The following is a 23,681-nucleotide window of genomic DNA, read 5'->3' as shown; positions in this document are numbered from 1 at the left end:
TTAGTACTTGATGTAGGAAAGGGTCACATCTCCTTGGATATTCATAGTGCAGATGTGTCCAATAATGGCATAACGATGAGCAAAGTTGAACAGGTGGCGGCTATTGGTGTAAACCTTGAACTTGTGACTGTCACAGCAGATTGAGATCTGGGAAGAGGGGAAGGATATTAGTCTGGGAAATCAGCACATCTGGATCACCTTGGATCCTCCAAGCAGGGGGATCTGCCGTCCACGCCATCCACAGCTTGCCCCCAAATCAAACCGCATGGCCAATTCATAAAGGGTGGAGTTTCAGGGGGGAGGATTGCAACTGTTTTCTCCCCCTCCCAAAAAATCCCAAGGGCAAGGTAAGGACAATTTTCCAGGGGGGAGAGCTAAAAACATGGTTCTGAAAGGACTTCTGATGAGGCAATTCCACTCTTCTCCACTATAGGTTCAGATTTCAACTCCTGAAAGCTGTGCTGGCTGGGAATTATGGGGAATGGAGTCTTACATTTCTGCAAGGCACATGATGGGTCTTCTCTCCCCTCCCCACTGCCTGCCTGCTTGTCTTCTTGTCGGCCAATCAAAAGTAGGGGCAATAACATCCGTTGAATAGCTGTGGCTGCCATATTGACTTTTGTGATCTCCTTCCTGCTGGAATTGCCCAACTCACCTCAAAGTATTGCCCGAATTGGAAAGGGTTAAAGAGGAGATTGTTTTCCTCAGCTCCCCAGCTGCCATTAAGGCAAGAGTTGCGCACCACATATCTCCTTGGTTTCATGTGTGGATTAATGTGCAGAACGATATTCTGGTCAGCCATTAAATCGATTTCAAACCTTAGAAAGAGAGAAAAAAGAAGGCATTGAAGAGTAGACCTTAGAATAAATGAAAGGAAATTTGATTCTGCTCTGCCCCTTAATCCAGAAGCAGCCTGACAGATGCTCCATGGGTGAAAGTTAAAAGAAAAAAAAAACCCCGGCTCTTGTTCCTCTTTGTAAATATTATTTATCGGTAGACTATTGCTGAATGTTTATCTTCGATTTATCATTTTAGATATTTATTCATGATTTTTATGTTCTGCCACAATCAAACCAACTCTTAATGAGCGATAAATGAGACAAACACATATGAAAAAATGCATATTCAGCAGCAGTCCAGTAATGATGAGCATTCTTCTGATGAAGAAGAGCTGGTCCTGCTTAATGGACGGTTCAGGTCCTAATCCTTAGCCAGAGATCCCTAAACAATTCGTCAGTCCTTTCATGACATTTCAGATGTCCCCCTTTGGGGAACTCTCCCCTCAGCTAACAGCCCTTGTTTCTTCTTCTGGCAGTGAGTTCCACAGCCTACATGTGGAATTTGCTTCCATTCCCCTTAACCTCCTTGTTCTCTGGGCTGACCCTACGGACGTACAGAGGAGATGAGACAGTCAGAGAAAGGAGATCAACCAGGAAAGGTCTATGACAGGCCTTAACACTGGCATTTTGCTGTGCCAAATCCAAACTGGAGCCCTGCAAAAAAAGAGAGACCCCCAAACCTGCTAGCGTTCTTTGGAATAAAGCCTCGTATTGTGATGGTCCTCTTGGATGCCAGACCTCCAGGAATGTCGCCCGTGTAGGGCACCGGCTGAAATAGGCAAGAATCCAGGTTACACTTCGCGCCCCCTCCGCCGTGCAGCTCTTCTCCCTGCTAGCTGGGGGTTACGCTGGTTGCAGTCCAGTAGGTCTTCGGGTGCCAAACAGGAGACCCAAACCTTGGCAGGAGGCAACTTGTGAGATCTTGACTCGGATCTTATCTTTTCCTGCATTCCTTGTGGTTACAAGCATCACTGCCTTGGACCAGGAAAGTAATTTTTGGCCTCAAAAGTGAGACACCAGCTGAGTTCAAGCGTTTGTTTGCTCAGTAGGCTGTCTACAGGGTGTGTGTGTGTGTGTGTGTGTGTATGTCAAAATAGTCAAGATGGCAGTCTGGGCAGAACCACCAAAGCAATGTGCAACGAACACAAGAAATAGGGTTGGCATGTCTGCTGAATTTTATTTATCAAACCCCCGTGAAAGCCCCTGGCTTATGCATCACAACAGACTGAGTTTATAGATCAAATCATAAACCTTGGTTCTAAGAGCTGGTTTCTTTGTGCAGATTTTAACACGGGGGAAATGGACTAATGCTACCCCCCCCTTCTTAACCATAAAGAAGCTAATTTTCCATTAAATATTCTGAACTCTGTTGCTTCCCCCCCCCCCCTTCTGTGTGATTTTATAGGCTTGGTGAACCAAACCAGGTGAGACAGGCTGAGTTAGCAAATCTTTTGATACTTACTGGGTAGTAGAATGCAGAGCCTGTCAACACCTGGTGGGAGAGAAATCCAAAGAAGCTGTTACAAACTCCATGTTTTTCTCCCTAGCCTTGCATATCCTTGCCCACTGCCCTCTGCCCCCCTTTTTTTTGTGGTGTCCCGTATGTAGTTCACCCAAGATGATGTGTGTGTGTCTGAAGCCTGCAGTAGGAAAAGCAATTGAACTCAGCTCTTAAGACACAATTGAGTATCCTGAACCCCAATACCTATATTGACCCTATCCCTCCCCTACCCTTATAAAACTTAATAAAATATTGTTTTAAAAAAAGACACAATTGGGGATTGTTCCATTTGCTGTACAAAAATGTAGAAAGGTATTTGCATGAAGCCAAAAATTAGACTGTGGCCTTGTGCCAACTATCTTTTGTGGATGTTTCTCAGAAGCTTATCACTCCGTGTCTCAGAGTCGGGCTCTTCAGTGGAGAAAGCACATGGGACAGACTTCTGATCTTCTGACTGAAGAGGCAGGTTACCGCATTCAGCCATTGCAAAAATCCTGGTTGTTCCTGTTTGTTAATAAAGATGTGTGGGTGTCTGCTAAGCCATTCTGGAAGTTGAGACCCCACATCATAAAATTGCCAGGTTGAGAAACTCTGCTTTATAGGCATATTCAAGGGGAAGAGCAGGGCCTTGGCGTGGGGTAAATTTGCTCCTTGTGCAGTCTTTGGTCCTAGTCTAGCTGTAGGATTTATTTATTTATTTATTTATTTATTTGCTTGCATGCAGAATTGTAAGCCAAGATAACTGAGGACCAAAAGAGGCCACAATTCTTAAGGGTTAAGAAAAATGTACGAGAAGAATGACTGGAGGGAAGAAACAGAAAGCAACAGCGTGGGGATTGAACCAACTCAGTATTTATTCGTAAAAGGGGATCAAGGGTCAGGAGGTGCTGACTTGTTGGTAGCAAACACTTACTGTGATCTCCAATATTTGTCCTCCCATCATGGTCAGAGATTGCAACTCCAGGTTTTCTGGAAAGTTAATGAAGTTTACAAATTTGGGGGGGATTCTGTGCTTGTAGCTGCAGAAGGGGTTCCCGTTCACCAGGATCTGGCATTGGGCAAAGCAGAAGCAATCAAGTCTCAATTGGGATCATCCATTTTCTTTGCATGAAAAACCTGTTTGCCAGGAACACATCCCACCCCGAAGCTGAGCAGAGTAAGCAGAGTCATTGAGGGGATCAAAAGAGTTAAAATGAGTACATGTAAAAACTGAGAGTCCTTCATTCCACTGGCATCTATTTTCCCCCCCTGGACCAAAAGTTTTTCCATTCTGCAGCAGGTCATCCTCATTTAGTGACTGTTAGCAATTAGGACACTGATGAAATAGTAACTTTGCAACTAGTCCTGGCATTTACAACCTTCACAAGACTACAAAGCAAAGAAAAGCTGGTCTAATCTCATGTTTTTGACCCCATTAATGACTAAGTTGCTAGCCCCAATATCGCTGAACAAGGACTGCTTGCACATCACTTAAACCGTATCTGGAAGATATGACATTGAGAAAGTCAGTATTAAATACATTTGTGGTTCATTCCAGACAAATGGTGAATTCGGGGATTGGTGTTTGGGGGGGGAATGAAGAGGCCCCCGCAGTCCCAAAGGAGCCTCTGTCACATGTACCAACCTGGTATTCGGCCTCATTGACAATGAAGATAATCTCAAAATGCTTGCCCTTTTGGAAGGGATTCTTGTGTTCCTCTTCCTTTCCCCACCCTCCAGACCGATACCGGAATGTGTTGAGCACAACGCTCCCCTGACCAAAGCGAGGGTTGAAGTGGAAGAGAATGTGGGCCTCCACAAATTTGCCACAGGCAAAGTTCACCTTGAAACTGGAAGAGAGAGGGGGAAAGAGAAGAGGAATATTAAATGAGAGGTGCAGGAAACTTAGAATAGCGTTCTCAATGCCCCTTTCTCCTTTGCCCTGAAGAATAGAGAATCTATAGGAGGCTGGGTTTTTGCTTGAAGAGAAGAATCAAGTTCCTAGCCATCATGGCTTAGTTGGAGTTGGAAGAAGCAGGAAGTAGAACTATCCAAAGAATTAAGGAAGACTTTAATCTTGGCATAGAATTATTTAACCTTCCATTAACAACATGATACTCTTATCATTATGGTTTTGAGCAAGGTAGGTTCTCGCCCTTCCTGTGAGCCCCCAAAACACACATTACCTCTTGCCACGTTTGGGCACTTTGCCTTGCACATAGACAGACATCCCAGCATGGAGTCCACCAGGGACAGGCTGATGGTAAGGGAGAGTCTGGAAGATAGAAAATGATGAACCAATGACTTTATTGCAAAACACAACTTTGACCTTCAAACCAGCCAACTGCACCTGCAAGAAGAATGCCAGGAGAGGAGAAAGAGAAAGTGACAGCTTAGGAATTGAACTAACTCACAATCAATCGCCAAAGAGGGATCAAGGATCAGGAGGTGCCGACTTGTCAATAGCAAATACTTACCATCACTGACCCTCCAATCACGGTCAGAGATTGCAGTACCAGGTCTCCATCAATCTTGATGACCTGCACGTTTTGTGGGGGGATTCTGTGCCTATAGTTGCAGAATAACGCCCCATCCGCCAGGACCTGTCAGAGGGCAAAGCCAAAGGGATCAATGCTCAATTGGGATCATCCATTTTCTTTGCAATAAAAACCTGTTTATTGATTGATCTTTACTCCGTCAGCCCAAAGAAGCTTGCTCGGACTGCAGAGGGTGCCGCCGCCCCTCTGCAGTCAAATGAGGGCCTCTTCAACAGTAATCGCCCCTCTGGGGCGATTTTCAACTCGATCAAGGGTCTACCAGCGGAGGAAACTCGCAGGACTCTCTTCGCATGACTGCGGCGGCGCGACCCGGAACCTCCAGATCAAATGGTTTTCCCTTCAGTTGCAGGTCGTCCTTGTTTAGTGATTCTTTATAGTTAGGACAGTGATAAAATAATAACTTTGCGACCAATGCTTGCCTTCGCAGGACTGTAACGTAAAGAAAAGCTGAAGTTTGATCATAAACACGGTCACAGTTTCACTCAGCAACTGCATCAATTCATTGCTTGCGCTAGTTGGTACTAAATGAGAACTATTTGTACATCTCTTAAACTCTACTGGAAGATATGAATTGGGAAAGTTGGTATTAAATACATTTATGGTTTATTCCAGAGAAATGGTGAAGTTAGGGAGGCACCAGCAGTCCCAAAGAGCCTCGGTCAGGTGTACCAACCTGGTATCCAAAGTCATTGACAATGAAGACGACCTCAAAATGCTCGCCCTTCTGGAAGGGAAGTGTGTGTTTCTCTTCCTTTCTCCACCTGCCTGCCTGAAATGTGTTCAGCCCAACTGTCTCTGCATTAATATGAGACCAGAAGTGGAGGGGAACATCAGCCCCATTATGCTGGCCACAGGCAAAGTCCACCTGGAAGTTCACCCAGGTTCTGGAAGAGAGGGAGGAAGAGACAAGCGGAAAATTAAATGGGAAGTGCAGGAATCTCAGAGTAGAGTTCTGCCCCCTTCTTTTCCTTTGCCTTGAAGCTAGAATCTGTAGGATGCTAGTTTGTTGGTTTAAGTGAAGAATCAAGTTGGAGTTGGAAAAAGCAGGCACTGTCCAAAGAATTAAGGAAGGCTTTAATCTTGGCATGCAATTTGGATAGTATAATCTAGCCTTAACATAATAATCCTATGATTATTATTTTGAGGAAGGTAGCTTCTTGCCCTTACCTGTTGCTATCTTTGGGCACAAGGCCTTGCATATACACAGACATCCCAGGACGGAGTCCGCCACGGACAGGTTGATAATAAGGGAGAGTCTGGAAGACAGAAAGTGATGAACCAAATCAATGGCTTTGCTGCAAAACACAACTTTGATTTTGAGCCAGCCAACCACAAACCCCTGCCTTGTATCAGCCTTTCCATTTGGCTTCCAAGTCAAACCAAGACCTCCTGGGAGGACCTCTGCTAAGGATGGAAGGCTGAATCAATCTTGAGCCCCGTCAGGATCGAACTCCAGGCTGTGGGCAGAGTTAGTCTGCAATACTGCATTCTAAGCACTGCGCTACCCATAAGAGAATAGAAGATGGAAATGACATGACATGGACCAAGGAGGCAAAGCCAGGCCAACTACTAGAAACGGGCAACAACAAAGAAGTAATACGGCAAGGTTAGGATCTAATGAAGATGCTACTTTCCAGTAATCCACCTCTGCCAGCACTCCACATCATACACTAAAGGGGAATCAGAAGGAATCAGTTCTAATCTCATATGATAGCAATCATTACTTATAATTATATGATCGCTGTCATCTTCGATATTGCACCCATTTTCACAAATACCTTTTATTCACTGGCAGAAATGTGCCTGTTTTTGATAACGTGGACTGATTCTTTTCAATTTCAAACTTGCTAATTGAAAAAATAAAGCCACCTATGCGCCAGTATAATCACGTAATTTGTGAAATTACTTCCTTGCGGACCCAATTCACCAGATCTCAGCAGACGCCGTCATGCATATATCATGCTTTGCCATCTTCCCCGCATGGGCATCCTTTGGCTGAGATCTAAATCCTCTCATTTGCGGCTCAGTCCCAAGAGGGAATTTTGACCCCAATTGCTGGATCTATTTTGAAGAAATCAATTATTGAAAAGGAAGGTTACAAACAGGTCAAATAGTTTGGCTCTTCCTGCTGTGATGATGCCCTGGGGAGTCTGGAGGCTGAATAAAGATAAGAAGGGTCCTTGTTCAGATTAAAGAAGACTATGAAAGAAAGCAATGGCAGAAAATAATCAGAAGCTACGTACGCTTTTTCCATCTTCATCATCGCTGAACATACTCTAAAATGGAAACAAAGGGATATCTTTATAATTATGGTGTGACAGGGGGGAGGGAGTCTCCAGAGGGCTACTGTGGTCATATCTCAGAAGGATAACATTGAAAACATAGAAGAAATGAGACACGTTAAGTGTGTATCTACTTACTATCAGTTTAGACAGTCCTTTGCCACCATTAGCTTTCGTGATAATAGGTGTTATCTTTTGTCCAATTGACTATAAGGAAAAAGAAAAAGCATTACAGATTTCTTCATAACTTGTGCCAGTGCATGATATGGGTGGACTTGCCTGGGCCACTGCAGCCCACTAAAATAAACTGGTGAGTCCTTAAGGGTTACGGAGGATTATTGATGTGAATGAACTCACAATATCAGATCGGTATGTTAAAGTCACATCACCCCTACAAGGGCAGGCAAAGTCAAGGAAATGGTCGGGATTGCAGGAAAAATACTGTAATATATATATATATATCTTGGGAGCCTATCCAAAACGTCATTAGTCTTTTTCAAGGGGACCAAAGTCAAGCTGGCTTTGCAAAACAAACTCTGATAAAATTAACCCTGGGGGGGGGGAGAAAATGAGAAAAGACATCTCACTAGCAAAATTGCATCTGACAGAAAGGCCATTTGAGCCCACAATTTATCCTTTTGCAGAGAGAAAAACCATAAGTTGGGGAGAAACTCACCTCATCCCAAAAGTCTCCCTTGGGGACAGTTCCAAAATATAAGTTTCTCCCTTATATTTTCCCTACTCAGCAGCCGGGGGGACCATCACACCAGTTTGGGAGTCGGTGTTGTTTTAGGGCAGGGGTAAGCAACCTTGGCTCTTTTATGACTTGTGGACTTCAACTCCCAGAATTCCTGAGCAAGCCATGCTGGCTCAGGAATTATGGGAGTTGAAGTCCACGAGTCATAAAAGAGCCATGGTTGCCTACCTCTGTTTTAGGGTGTATAATAGGTATTTAAAACTGCTTCAAATGAAACTGGTAAGAGGGATGTTTTATGACATGCAAGAAGAATATTATTCCAAGAAAGCACAGAATATGAAAAAAAAAATACTTACTATTAACTCAAAAATGTTAACTTCACCTTTACCTATATTCTGTAAGGGAAACAACAGGTATTATTTTTATTTTGAAAAGATATCACACATGATTTCTCCAACTATGCCATCACTATAATCTTTGATGTCATTTATGTGAATCACTTCGTTTGACAGATGAGACTGATGCATTTCTTATCAGAACAGATTCTGGTAGGGCCAAAAAGGCACACACCATACTTTGTTTCAGTATCTTTTCAATATTCTTCCACTTTCTTTCAACCAAAATCTGCCCAGAGAATTCAGTGAATTCCTTTCTGGCAGGGGAAGAATCACGAAAGGGAGGCTTCATCACATGCAAGAAGAATATCACTCCACAAAATGGCAGAAGATGAAGAAAGGGGTACTTACCATTAATTTTTCGATTTCTTTTCCATTCAAAGCATTCTACAAAAGAAACAAACATAACAAGTTCTATTCTGACTCAAAGACACCCATGCCATCACTACCATCTTGGATAACATTCACATGAATTGCTGCTTCCTCCAGTTAGGAAACACACATTTCTTATCACAATAGAGAGTGCTTAATGTAAAAAAAAAAACATTTGAATTAACAGTGTTCAGAGGCTTCCTTTATGTGCCCCTCTTTCCATTTTTTGTATTTGTCCTTTTTGTCTTTCAGTTTGTCAGAGAGATCTTTGTGCAGCCATGCTGGTTTCTTCTTGAATTTCTTGTTTTTCTTTTTCAGTGGTATTGTGCTGGTCTGGGCTTTTATGATCGCATTTTTCAGAGTTTCCCAAGCTTCTTGGGTTGTTTTCCCCTTTAGGATTTTCATCCATGGGATCTTTCCTAGGTTCTCTCTGAGTTTGTTAAAATCAGCTATTTTGAAGTTCAAGACCCTGGTTGGATTGTTTTCTGTTGCTAGTGTTTGTGTTATATTAAATTCCATTATGACATGGTCACTTTCACCCAAGGTTCCAGCAACTTCAACTGGTCAAAGAGCTACTTACAATTATTTCCAATGCATGTTCCTCCCTCAGTTCATTCTGCAATGGAAACAAAGGGTATCAACTCTGTTCTCACACGAGAAGATCTATGACTTCTCCAACCATGCTATCTCTGCCATTTCATATGCCATTAAAATGAATTTCTTTATAAGTCAAAACTACTTACCACCAATTCAATCAGAAGACCATGTTTCAAGAGTGTCTTCTACAAAGGAAATGAAGGGGATCAGTTCTTAACTTAAATACCATACATCAATTTCATCTATGTATCCATTTTTCAGATAGGAGCTGTGCCCTTTTAATCACAGATTGAGTGATAAAGCCTAAAAGACACATGAATCAACAGCAATCTGAGACTGGTTATTGTGAGCCAAGAATTTTTGCGGGTTTTTTCTTAAAAGACACGTTATTGTCAGCTCTTCTAAAAGTTTCCTGACATCCTCGTTTAAGCCTTTCTCTTAAGCCACAAGGAAGGCCTGAGAATCCGGACTTCTTCAACTTCTGACAATAATCAAAACAATGTCTTTCTTTAAATATTCCCAAGAGCTAATAGTTTCCTGCTAGAAATTCTTCCTGAAATGTCTGAAGATCCTTTGGGAGGCTCAAGAGGGCTGATCAGATTATCTCTAAGAAGGATAACATAGAAGACATACAAGAAATGAGAGAATTTAAGTGTGTATCTACTTACTATCAAGTTATATATCAGCTTATCGCCATGTGATAGTCCCTTAAGAGCGTTTAACATCTTCTGCATGATCTCCTGCAAGGAAGGAGAAAAAAATATTATTCCTCTTTTATGGATTCCTACATAACTACGTTGTGCCAGTGGACGACATAAATACCTGGGTGGGTCTTGCCTGGGCCATTGCAGTCCATTAAAATAAACTGGCGAGTCCTTCAAGACCGCGGAGGATATTGATGTGAAAGGTCTCACATCATCAGAGAAGGTACTGTATGTAATAAAGCCACATCAACATTTTGAGGCAACCAAGGTCAAGGAAAGCCCTGGCAAGGCTTCCAGGAAAGCTGCTCTATTGTTGTCGGATATAATAGCAGAATCTTGAAAGCCCATCCAAAGCCTTCACCGCTCCTTTTGAAGGACAAGAAAGTCAAGCTGGAGCTACATTGAGTCCTTTCCCATTCTACATACCCAGAGCTGAACAACCTTGATGAAGATAATACATTACATTTATGGGCTACCCGACTCCCAGAGTGTCTGGGCAGTTGGGATGAATTTGTTGAGTGTCCTACAGGTCACCATATCCTAATTTATGAGAAGTGCTCACTGGGATGGTGGATTGCTAGACAGCTTCTAGGTTAATGATCCTGGGTTGTAAATATACTCCCTTGGTGCTCTCCGAGTTTGGTTGCTTCCTTGCAGATATAATAGTACTAGGAATAATAATAGCTACCACAGCAATAATGGATAATCCCATGGACCTTTCCTCACTTTAGGGCAGTGGTGGCGAACCTATGGCACAGGTGCCAGAGGCGGCACTCAGAGCCCTCTCTGTGGGCACGCGTGCCGTCGCCCCAGTCCTAGGCCTTCAGCTGGGTTTTATAAAACCTTTTCGCTTTAGGCCTCTGCCGCCGTGTGCAAAAAAAAAAGAGGTTCAATCGATCAATTTCAACTTCTCGCGGGAAAAAAAAGATCTTGCAAAGTTGGAATTGATTGATTGAACTTTTTAGTCCCACCCAGTCTGCCGTTACCACCACAGCCACACCCACCCAATGGGCCACGCCCAGCCAAGTGGCACACCCACCCGGCACTCGACAATGCATAAGTGGGTTTTGGGTTGCAGTTTGGGCACTCGGTCTCTAAAAGGTTCGCCACCACTGCTTTAGGGCATCCAGTTTTACAATAGTGCAGGTGGTGGGGGTATTTTATGGGGTAAAGAGGTGCCTCCAGCTGCTTTATTCAAAACTAGCCCAAGATTTTAGCCTTGATCTGGGCCCGATGCTCTGGGGACAATGGTGATGGTTGCTGGGGGTGGGAGTAGAATCACAAAAGGGGTCTTTGATCCCATGCAAGGAGAACATTTCACAAGGAAGAACAGAGGATAAGCAAAGAGGTATTTACCACAGAAACAGCCATGTTGCATTCGCCTTCTAGACAGTCCTACAAATAAAACAAAATGAATTACTTCTGCTCTGACTTCCCATCACATATGATTTCTCTAACAGCATTTACGACAGTTTTACTGAAAACCCTATTCCAGTTTATGGCAAAACCGGTCCTAATGACTGAGGCATTTCTCAGCAACCATCGCAAAAAAAAGTCATAAAGCCAGTCCACTCATGTGGGTGACCCGATTTATGACTGTCACGACTTATGCCCATGACGAGCAGACTCCATTGCAGTCATAAATCAAGGACTACCTGTATGTGATCCGAGGAGAAAAGAATAACATTGGCACAACTTCCTAAACTGATCACTTTAGTATTTAATATATTATGCAAATACCAGAAATGCAGTTGTAGAAATTTCATGGAACTTGGCTTATCTTGGCTACAAATACAACACTGAAAGTCTGGACTAAGTAACCCAGAGAGAGATTTAGGCTTCATTTTAATTTTTTGGATTGTGTGAAAAATCCCTCTTTCTCCCTTCCATAACATTTGCTGGTAAAACTGACCCTGGAAAAGGAAAAGAGAAAATGCATCCCCTGACCAACAAAATGGCATTTGTACCGCACAGATGAGTCACACCAAAAAAGGAGCAGAAATCAATCAATCAATCAATCAATCAATCAGAATACAGGGAGAGAAAGAAATTGTCCAGATCAGTCTTTCACAGTGGAAAAGGGTTCCTTGGGGACAGTTCTGAAAAGGCCGTGTCCACACATACAACCAAAATAACTGGGTTTGGGTTTGGGGCCAGTGTTGTTATCATACAGGGATGCTTCATGGCAGGCAGGAAGTATATTACTAAAAAAAAAAAAGGCAGAAGATGAAGAAGAGCTACTTACCATTAATGCCTTGATATCCTGCACACTGAAAATATGCTACAAAGGAAACAAGCAAATTCTATTTAACAGAAGATTCTTTCTATCCATGCCATCACTACCATTTTAGACACCATTTACATAAATTGCTGCTCTCCTCCACTTAGGAAACACACATTGTTTTTTTTTTTCAGAGTCCTAAAACCCTTATTTAAGTTCTCCACACACACACAGACACTCCCCAAATTTTGGGGGTGGGTGGAAGTATGCAATATTTTTTAAGAATGAGTATCAGAGCTTTCGTCATAAAATAACTATTTTCCTAAATATAAAAACCTTGGTATATCTACTAAACTTTGGTGGGATTGAATCTAAAAAGGGCTGCCTGGTTGCATGCAAGAAATATATTTCCCATGGAAAAGGGAGAAGATGATCAAAGAGCTACTTACAACCATTTTCATTGTATGTTCCTCACTCAGTGCATTCTACAATGGAAACAAAGGGTATCAGTTCTAGTCTCACTTGAGAACATATATGGCTTCTCCAACCATCCTATCTCTGTAATTCCTATATTATAAAGATTAATCCCTTCCTTCTTCAGAGAGAAAAGAATAGACATACATGCCTCTTGGGATTAAAGACTTTGATTTCATGGAACATTTTGGATTGGATTGTTTGAAACAAATCTCTCATCCTGGATTTGCAAACCTGAACTCAATAAAATAATCCCGTGAAAAGGAGGGGATGAAATCCATCTGACCAGCAAAATTGCAACTGATGGCAGGTATATTAGATAAGTCACAACCACTAGGGACAGAAACTCCCACGTATATTCCTCACCCTCAACAACTTTAAACTGTGTGGACTTCAACTCCCAGAATTCCCCAGACTGCATGCTTTAAGATGTGGAGACTTTAATAACTTCCCTTTATTGGCTGGGGAATTCAGGCATTGTAGTCCACACATCTTAAGGTTGCTGAGGTTAACAAACACTTCACTAGACGAAAAAAAAACCTCCCCATAGGCCCCTTCCTTTATTCAGAAAGGATATAGGTTTAATTTAAAGGCAATTAATGGCAATTAATTAAAGGCAATTCATGGCAGAATCTACGAACTGGTATTTGGTGATTGTTGGTGAAAATAAGAATCTTTACCCTCTAGAAAACTGAATAATAAGGACTAAGATTACCCCAGGAAAGAGCACAAGATAAACAACAAACTGCTTACCATAATTTTTTCCAACATCCCATTGCAATTTTCCTACAAAGGAAATGAAGGCTATCAGTCTGATGCTCACATGATAACAAGATGACTTCTCCAACTGTTCCATCTCTGGATAACAGACATATGGATGGCTGCATTCTCCAAATAGAGGAGACACATACTTCTTTCTAAAAGTGAGACACCTCCGCGTTTTAGACGGTGGAATAAAGATAAATGGTTCCTTGTTCAGTTCAAAGAAGAATATGAAAGAAAGAAAATAAACAAAACCTACTTACCGTATTTTCATCTCCACCACCGGTGAATATACTCTAAAATGGAAACAAAAGAATACCTCTTATCATTATGGTGTACCAGTGTGTCCTATTTGTGTGTGTCAGGCCTGGGCCACTACAGTTTGTTCAAATCAAGAGTGGGTCTGTGAGGGCCACAGAGGGTATCAATGTCATTGACTTGGTTTGAGCAGAGTAGATAAAGCCGTTGCGACCGAAAGATATAGGCAACATCAACAAACAGAGTTAACAACTGCAGTGATCCAAGGAAATGGCTACTTTCCAATAATCCAAACACACAACTTCTCTCCCCATGCTGTCACTGCCATCTTCAACATTAGATATCCATATCATATTTTTATACTGATAGCCTCACTTTAAGAAGGATAACATAGAAAACATAAAACATAATCGAAGTGCATATCTACTTACTATCAGTTTAGATACTCCTTTCCCATCATTAGCTTTCTTGATAATGGGTATTATCTTTTTTCCGATTGACTATAAGGAAGAAGAAGAAAAAGCACTATTCCTTCATAATTTGCGAATGCATGATGTGCGTAGCTTTGCCTGGGTCACTGCAGTCCACTAAAATAAACTGGTAGGCCCTTCCTTGAGGGCCACAGAAGATATTGATGTGAATGGCCTCACAACATCAATCTTTGAGGTAGCCAAAGTCAGGAAGGCTATAAGAGGGTTTGCAGGAAAAATACCATAATATATACTAGCAGGATCTTGAAACTTCACTACTCCTTTTTAAGTAGAACAAATTCTAGATAGCTTCCAAAACAGATTCTGATAAAATTAATTCTGGGAAGGAAAATGAAGAAAGACCAGCAAAATTGCATCTGACAGAAAGGCCATTTACCATTTTGCAGAGAGAGAAAAAAAACACAATCAGGGAAAAGTAACTTTGGAGAAATCCTCCCCATCCAAAAAGTACCCCTTTGGGACAATTCCAAAATATAAGTTTCTTCCTTGGCTACTCGGCACCCAGGGGTCCCATCACTCTAATTTGAGAATCATTTTTGTTTTAGAGGGTATAGTAGGCATTTGAAGCTGCTTTCAGATGGAAAGTTGAAACAGATGAACTGTTTTGGCCCTGCCTGCTCTATTTCTGCTCTGGGGTCTCTGAAGATGCTTTCTGGGAGGTGTGAATTAACAAATGGGGTGTTTTTGGGGTGCAAGAAGAATATTGCTCCAAAATAGCAAAGAATTATGAACAAAGGTATACTTACAATTAATCCAAAAATACTAATTGGACTTTTACCTATATTCTATAGGGAAACAAAAGAGAATACTTATATTTTGAAAAGATATCACACATGATTTCTCCAACTATGGCATCTCTACCATCTTTGATATCATATATGTGAATCGCTTCATTCCGCAGATAAGAAACATGCATTTCTTATCAGAAAAGAGACGAATAGAGCCAAAAAGGCACCCATGGGTGAACTGTGTTCTGAAGCACTTTCATTTTCTTTTCAATATTCTTTCACACAACCAAAATCCGCACAGAGAATCCAATGGAATAATGCATGTATTCAATTTCTGTCTCAAAAAATAAAATGCTTGCTGATAAAAATGATCTATTAATAGATCAGGCAGTTGGGGCTCAAGATGTTTTGGGAACCTGGCATTAAATCTCCACATATATATTTGTAGCTCTTGACTTAAAGGTGGTCACTTAGTGACTGTTTGAAGTTACAGTGGACCTCCTTGCAGGTACTTTATAATAATAATAATGATGATAAAGTTGGAAGGTACCTTTGGAGGTCATCTAGTCCAACCCCCTGCTCAGGCAGGAAACCCTATACCATTTCGGACAAATGGCTGTCCAGTCTCTTCTTAAAAACTTCCAGTGTTGGCGCATTCACCGCTTCTGGAGGCAGGTTGTTCCACTGGTTAATTGTTCTAACTGTCAAGAAGTTTCTCCTTAGTTCTAGGTTGCTTCTCTCCTTGATCAGTTTCCACCCGTTGCTTCTTGTCCTGCCTTCAGCTTAAGACCCAATTCAAAAGTTCCAAGGGCCACCCCTGCCTGCATGTCAGGAAAGTTGGCAGCTAGCTCACATTTATGGTTATGTACCCACTTAACAACCACAGTGTTTGCTAATGGCCACCACATAAAATTAGTTTGGTCACATGGCTGACCCAATTTACGACTGCCATAACTGATAGGCTCCATTACTGTCATAATTCAGGAACTACCTTTATGTGATACCTAGGACAAGAAAATGATAAATATAGCAGCTGCATTAGCGCAACTTCCTAAACTTGGATAGTTTTAATCAGATATTTTTTTTCCTGTGATTTACTATTTTGTGGAAATGCAGATTATTTGATCACCTTAGTATTTAATACATTATGCAACCTCCAGAAATGCAGTTATATTTGTAGCTAGGATAAGAGGGTTGTATGTAATTTGTACAGCACTAAAAAGGTGGACTAAGTAACCCAGATAAAGATTTAGGCTTCATTATAATTTTTGGGATCGTTTGAAAAATTTCTCTTTCTGGCTTCCACAACATTTCCTGGTAAAACAGACCCTGGAAAAGGAGGTGAGGGAAAGGCACCACCTGACCAAAAAACTGCATTTGGACCCTGTAGGTGAGTCACACCAAAAAGGGACAGAAATTATAAGGACAGAAAGAAATTGTCCAGTTCAGTCTTCCCCAGTGGAAACATGTTCACTGGGAACAGTTCTGACCTGGTCCATACATACAACCAAATGAAGTGGATTGGAGGTCGATGTTGTCGTAACACAGAGATGCTTCATTGCAGGCAAGAAGTACATTGCTCAAATAAAAGGTAGAAGGTGAAGAAAGATCTACTTACCATCAATTTTTCGATTTCTTTTACAGTCAAAGCATTCTGCAAAGGAAACTTAGCACATCAGTTGCGTGCAAGGAAAATATTTCCCGTGGAAAAGGGAGAAGATGGCCGAAGAGCTACTTACAATTATTTCCAATGTATGTTTCTCACTCAGTTCATTCTGCAATGGAAACAAACGTTGGTTTAAGCTACTTAAAAAAACAAATGGAAAAACAAGAAAAATGTTTTCATCCTATTTGCTTGTTTTGTGCTCTCAGGACTCTGGAGATGCTCTAAGTGGGGGAGGGAAAGAAAAATAAAAGAAGTGTTTGTTCAGATGCAAGAACTTAAAGAAAGAAACAGAAGAGGATAAATCAAAACTACTTACTACCAATTCAGCCAGAGGGCCCTGTTTGACGAGTGCCTTCTATAAAGGAAAAATAACTGGAATTAGTTGACTTCAATATCATACATCAATTTCATCTATATCTTTCATTCTCCAGATAGGAGCTGTGCCTCTGAGTGATAATGCCTAAAAGACACATGAATTAATAGCATTCTGACAGGTTGTGATAAAATAGTTTTTGTGATTTGTTTTTTCTTAAAAGGCTCATTATTGTGCAGCTCTCCTAAAGGTTTCCTGAAATCCTTGTTTAAGCTTTCTCCTAAGCCACGGGGAAGACCTGTGAAGCAGGACTCTTTCAACTTCAGACCATAGTCAAAACAATGTTCCCAAGAACTTATAGCTTCCTGGTGGAATTCTTCCTGAAATGAGATCCTTTTGGGGGAAGGGAGGCTCAGAAGGGCTGCTCTGGTCATATCTAAGGCGGACAACATAGAAGACATTAAAAGACATGAGAGAACTTGTGTGTCTACTTACTATCAAGACATATATTGGTTTATCACCATGTGATAATCCCTTAAGAAAGTATAATATCTTCTCCATGAGATCCTACAAGAAAAGGGAAAAAACGTGATTCTCTTTTAATGATTCCTTCATACCTACGCTGGGCCAGTACATGATAGGATCGTCTGGGTGGGCTCTACCTGGTCCACTGTAGTCCATTAAAATAAACTGATGGAGGGTTTGGAGCCAGAGTTATATGGAGGGCCAAGGAGCATATTGACGTGAATTAATATCATTTTGAGGCAAGCAAAGTCAAGGAAAGCCATGGCAGGGATTCCGGGAAAGCTGCTATATCACTGTCGGATTTAGTAGTAGAATCTTGAAAGCCAAACCAAAGCCATCGTGTCTCCTTTTTAAGGACAAGAGAGTCGAGCTGGGGCTAGTTTGACTCCCTTTCTCATCTATTCTACTTACACAAAGTTGAATTACCATTTTACTTCTCTCTTCTCCAGGCCACAGCTAAATTTCCCTAGAAGCCATAACCCAACCTAAATATTAAAACCGACTTTTTAGCACTCAATCTTCAATTTGAGTGCAATTTTGACTTCACAGTCGAGTTGGAAGCATTTCTCATTTTGCAGAGAGAAAAACCACAAGTAGAGAAAAGAAACCTTATAGGAACCCTTCCAATGAGAAACATTTCCCCTGAGGATAATTTCCACAGGGCCTTGATGACACACATAGCAAACAACAGAATAACAGAGTCGGAAGGGACCTGGGAGGTCTTCTAGTCCAACCCCCTGCTCAGGCAGGAAACCCTACACCATTTCAGACCAATAAAGGGAAGAGGTGTTAGGGTTTGGAGCCAGAGTTACATGGTTATAACAGCTATAACTCCCAGAATTCCCCAGTTATATGCTGGCTGGGGACTTCTGGGAGTTGAAGTCCACACATATTAAAGATGCCAAGATTTAGAATCACTGACACTAATAATGACAACAACAATAATGAATAATCCCATCGACCCTTCCTCACTTTAGGGCACCCTGCTTTACAGTAGTGCAGGTGGGGGGGTATTTTAGGAGATAAAGATGTGCCTTAAGCTCCTTTACCACAACTGGCCCAGGATTTTAGCCTCGCCGTATTTCCTGATGCTCTGGAGACAATGGTGATGGTTGCTGGGGGGTGGGAGTGGAATCACAAACGGGGTCCTTGATCACATGCAACGAGAATATTTCATAAGGGAAGCATTTACCACAAAATCAGCCATTTTACACTCATCTTCCATACAGTCCTGCAAATGAAACAAAAGATATTGCTTCTATGCTGACATGAAATCGCATATGACTTCTCTAACCTGATTTACGATCGTTTTGTTGAAAACCCGCATTCCAGTTTCTGGCAAAACCCGGCCCTAATGATTGAGGCAGTTCTTGACGACCATCATAAAAAAAAAAGTCATAAAACCAGGTCAGTCATGTGGGTGACCCGATTTATGACTGTCACGACTTATGCCCGTTATGGGCAGGCTATGTTGAGGTCGTAAGTCAAGGTCTATCTGTGTGTGGTCCTACGACAGAAGAATAACTTGGCGACTGAATCAGCACAACTTCCTAAATTTAGATAGTTTTCATCTTGGTTAGCTTTTTTGTGGTTTACTGTATTGTGTAAATGCAGACTATTTGATCACCTTAATAATTAATATATTATACAATTGAATTTGTAGCCAAGATAACGGGGTTGCCTGACATTTGTACACTGTTAATGTGTGGACTAAGTAACCCAGAGAAAAATTTAGGCTTCGTTATAATTTTTTGAATCCTTTGAAAAATCCCTCTTTCTCTTTTCCTCAACATTTCCTGGTAAAACGGGCCCTGGAAGAGGAAATGAGGAAATACATCACCTGAACCACAAAACTGCACTAGGACCACATAGGTGAGTCACATCAAAAAGGGACAGAAATTACAGGGAGAGACAGAAACGTCCTTGGGGACAGTTCTGAAAAGACCTACAACCAAATGAAGTGGGTTTGGATTTGGGGTTCAGGGATCTTATAACACAGAATGTTTCATTGCGGGCAAGAACTATATTACTTAAAAAAAGGGAAAAAAAGCAGAACATGAAAGAGCTACTTACTGCTAATTTTTCAACATCCTTTTTATTTAAAGCATTCTGTAAAAAAAAAGCAAGCACATCAAATTTGAAAGGTATCCATCATTTACACCAGTGGTTCTCAACCTTTTTAATGCCGCGACCCCAACCGGTCGTAAGTCAAGGACTAAACCGGTCGTAAGTTGAGGACTAAACCGGTCGTAAGTCAAGGACTAAACCGGTCGTAAGTCGAGGACTAAACCGGTCGTAAGTCGAGGACTATCCCTGCCCGTGAGCACCGCACATGCGTGGTTCCGCCCCCTGTGCCGGCCGAGGCGTAGCTGGCAAGCGGCAGAGACGGAGCAGGCCGACCACCAGCTGGCCCAGCCCAAGGGAGGTAAGGCACCCGCCGGAAAAGGGGAAAAAAATTGGCGAACAAAAAAATGGCGGACAAAAATAATGGCAGACAGCCTTGCTTGGCGACCCCCATGAAATGGTCGATCGACCCCAAATGGGGTCCCGACCCACAGGTTGAGAACCACTGATTTACACGAACTTGTGCTTCGCCCCACTTAGGAAACACACATTCCATATCAAAACAGAAAGTGATTCTAAAAATTAGAATTCTAATTCTAAAAGACAACTTTAATTAATGGTATTCTGAGGCTTCTTTTTCCTTTTCTTTTCTCTTTTGAATTTTCCTATAGGCATTGAGAAACCCAAGGAATGACATTGGAAACTGATAAGGTTAGAAAAGAGGAACTTTACCAGACATGGCACTTGAGGGTCAACGTTCTTTTGAGAACATCGCCCTACATGTCCACATTCCATCCCATAATTGAGATTCACTTTAGTCATACATCTCTACAAGTAAGACATCCTTATGATGGAATGTAGTTGTTTTTTATTCCGCTTCATGTAGCCCCCTCTTTTTTAATCCTCACTGCCACTTCCTCCTCCGAGTAGGTTCAAATGTGAAACATACTCATAATTAAATATGAGTATTTATTTTATTTTTATTTTATTTCCTCTTCCACCTGCTACAAGAATATCTGCTCAGTTTCAGAGCATTTTGCGATTTAAAAAAAAAAAGGTTCAAACCAGATGTAGGCCATACTGACTCCTAAAACCCTTGTTTAAGTACTCAACCCACACTCCAGCCATTCCTAAAACTTTTGGGGTTGGTGGAAGTGTTCGATATTCTTTAAGAATGAGTATCATAGCTTTCATCATAAAACAAGATAACTATCTTCCTAAATACATAACCTTAGTATAGTTCAGGGGTAGGCAACCTTGGCTCTTTTATGACTCGTGGACTTCAACACCCAGAATTCCTGAGCCAGCTGGTATAGATTAATACTTTGTATATACTTGCTAAATTTTGGTGGGTGTAATCCCAAAAGGGTCTCTTGGTTGCATGCAAGGAAGATATTTCACTATGATAAGGGAAGAAGATAGTCAACAAGCTACTTACAATTATTTCCATTGTTTGTTCCTCATTCAGTGCATCCTGCAATGGAAATAAAGGATATCACCTCTGCTCTCATATGACTCTCCACCCATGTTATCTCTGCCATTTCATCTCATTAAAAAATTATTCCTTCTTTATTCAGACATGAAAGGATTAGTCCTTTAATAGACTTGCAAAGGTGATTCAGGCAGCATGCTTTAAAATGGGTGGGCTCCAATAACGTCCCTTTGTTGGCTGGGGAATTAGGCATTGTAGCCCACACATCTTCAAGTTGCTGAGATTAAGAATCACTTCACTAGGGAAAAAAAACTCACCATAGGCCCCCTCCTCTATTCAAAAAGAGCTCAGATTCATGGCAGAATCTATGAATTAGTGTTTGGATCCCTTCAGAAATAGTGGCGCTCCATCACTGGAGACTTTTAAGAGATCAGACAGTAATTTGTCTGGAATGGTATAGGGTCTGTACTTACTAGAACTTTTTTCATCATTTCAATGGCATTTTCCTACAAGGGAAGTGAAGAGTATCAGTGTGATTCTCACATAACACATATGACTTCTCCAACTGTTCCATCACTAGATATCAGACTTACGCTGATACTGATTTATACTGATTTTTCTCTCTGAAACTAAATGTTTTGTTTTGTTTTATGAGAAAAAAGGGGATAGACATTTCCCCAAAGGGGAATTGAATCAGGACATCCAGCATGATGTAATTTATTTACCGTAGACTCTGCATCAGCATTATCCTTGTTATTCTGAAAAAAACAAACAAGAACACTTCCTCAGGGTTGGGGTTAGCTCCCTTAGATGTTTACAGGTAATATAACCACACATGATACGTAGCTTAAGTACCAATGAACCTCTGAATTTTGCCCTATCCCTTATTTCTATTCATCTCAAACTCTTCTCATACCAAACAAAGAAATTTTCAGCCTTCTGTATTGGTCCAATTCAGTAGGTCCAACAAGAGATTATCTCTGATTCTTATGATAATGTGAACCCTGAAAAATCCAGTGCAGACAACAGGATGCCGCCCTGAATTCAGAATCACTGATAGAGTTGAATTCCTGATCATTAAAAGACTAAGTACTTCAAAGCCTCTGCCTGAATTTTCAACCCCTTGATGAAGAAATGTGTTAAAGCATGGGGACAAACTCCACAAAATACTTATTGATTTCATCTGCAGGCATCCCAGCTGAAAAGCTGTTGCAACCCACAAAATTTAGCCTTACCTGCTGGACAGAAAGAGTAAAAGTCAAAGCAAAGATGAAAAGGAGACCCATCTCCTTTGTTACTCTTCAGCTCTTTCTTCTAAGTGAGTTTATTCAGCTCCACTGGCACATTTTAACATCTTAATCCTTAGGCCTCATTGCCCAAACCCAATGCCTCTATTGTTACTTTATTTACAAGGAAATAATAAGCTTCCATTGCATCATGCATAGTCATTCCATTATCCATGCTCAACTTGAAGCTAAAATGCAGAGGTGTGTCCTAACATCATCATAGGCAACACATCTTCCTGTAATTTTTCCATACAAAATTGGCTAAGAGAAGGATTAAGCCAAAATTCACTGATGGAAACTACATGGCTGAAAGTGCCCCATAACCTGTATCTGCCTGATCCTACTGCAACATTGAACAACTCACCCTATTATTTTTATAAGATTATTTTTAGTGTACCTTGAGTGCAGTTCTGAGGTGAATGAGATAAAAATAATTAATCAGCCCTGCATGGAATCACAGCTGATCATTTTGCCCCACTGAGATGACTCACTCCATGTCTACAAAGCATTGGAAGGGGGCTGACCAGTGTTTGAGCATTCACAACTTCTGGAGGCAGGTTGTTCCACTGATTAATTGTTCTAACTGTCAGGAAGTTTCTCCTTAGTTCCAGGTTGCTTCTCTCCTTGGTTATTTTCCACCCATTGTTTCTTGTCCTGCCTTCCGGTGCTTTGGAGAAAAGCTTGACTCCATCTTTTTTGGGGCAGCCCCTCAGATATTGGAAGATCGCTATCATGTCATCCCTGGTCCTTCTTTTCATAAAACTGGACATACCCAATTCCTGCAACAGTTCTTCATATGTTTCATCCTCCAGCCCCGATTATCTTTGTTGCTCTTTTCTGCACTCTTTCCAGAGTCTCAACATCTTTTTTATGAATCATGGTGACCAAAACTGGATGCGGTATTGCAGGGGTGGCCTTATCAAGGCCTTATAAAGTGGAATTTGGGATTCTTCAGACACGGAAGACAGATATTATTAAATGAGGTTTAAGGCTCTACCAGGAATTGGACCCATACCCAATTGCATTTTATATGACCTTATACTGAAGAGCTATCCAGGTTCCAATCACAGCCTTGTAACACAGAGCGTGAACCCTTTCAAATAACCTCTGATTCCTCACATCTGAAAAGTCCCAAATAGGATGGAGCCAGTCATATCATGGTCCCAGTAGTTAAGATAACTGAAACTACCGTACAGGACATTCACTGTCTAAAAATAGAGAAATCCCCCTTTTCCTTCCAAGAGTGGATGGAAGTAATATAAAAGACATACAGGGGAGGCAGAAATGACATGGGCCAGACTGAATTAGACAGGTAGAGTTGGAGTGGCTGGGTGTGTGTGTGAGTGTGGGTGCAAGTGAGTGGGTGTGGGTGTGATGTGCCATATTGAGGCACAATATGCTGGATGTTCCTGGTCGCCAGGTGCCTCCTGAGGGAGGAAAATCTGCCCGGAGACAGACAAAGCCCGCCAAAACAGAGGTAAGCTGATTCGACCAATCACAGGCTAGTGACATCATCCACAATCTGTATAAATACTGG

The 23,681-nt window shown here is 41.5% G+C and overlaps 1 protein-coding gene across 1 annotated transcript in view; it reads right to left on the bottom strand.

Annotated features, from left to right (window-relative positions):
• The window catches only part of LOC107295480 (galectin-4-like), a 30,295-nt gene continuing 6,614 nt past the window's right edge, over positions 1-23,681 (bottom strand). Inside the window, exons 6-8 of the mRNA XM_029285858.1 lie at positions 1,520-1,608; positions 656-818; positions 1-147 (exon numbers count right to left, since the gene is read on the bottom strand). Of these exons, the coding sequence (XP_029141691.1) occupies positions 1-147; positions 656-818; positions 1,520-1,608 (399 nt within the window). The remainder of the gene's footprint in view (positions 148-655; positions 819-1,519; positions 1,609-23,681) is intronic.

This window comes from Protobothrops mucrosquamatus, unplaced genomic scaffold (assembly GCF_001527695.2).
Source record: "Protobothrops mucrosquamatus isolate PMUCROS unplaced genomic scaffold, P.Mucros_1.0 scaffold2357, whole genome shotgun sequence".
In the NCBI taxonomy this organism is placed as follows: Eukaryota; Metazoa; Chordata; class Lepidosauria; order Squamata; family Viperidae; genus Protobothrops; species Protobothrops mucrosquamatus.
The sequence above is the reverse complement of the archived record's forward strand: the minus strand, read 5'-3'. Positions and strand labels throughout refer to the sequence as shown.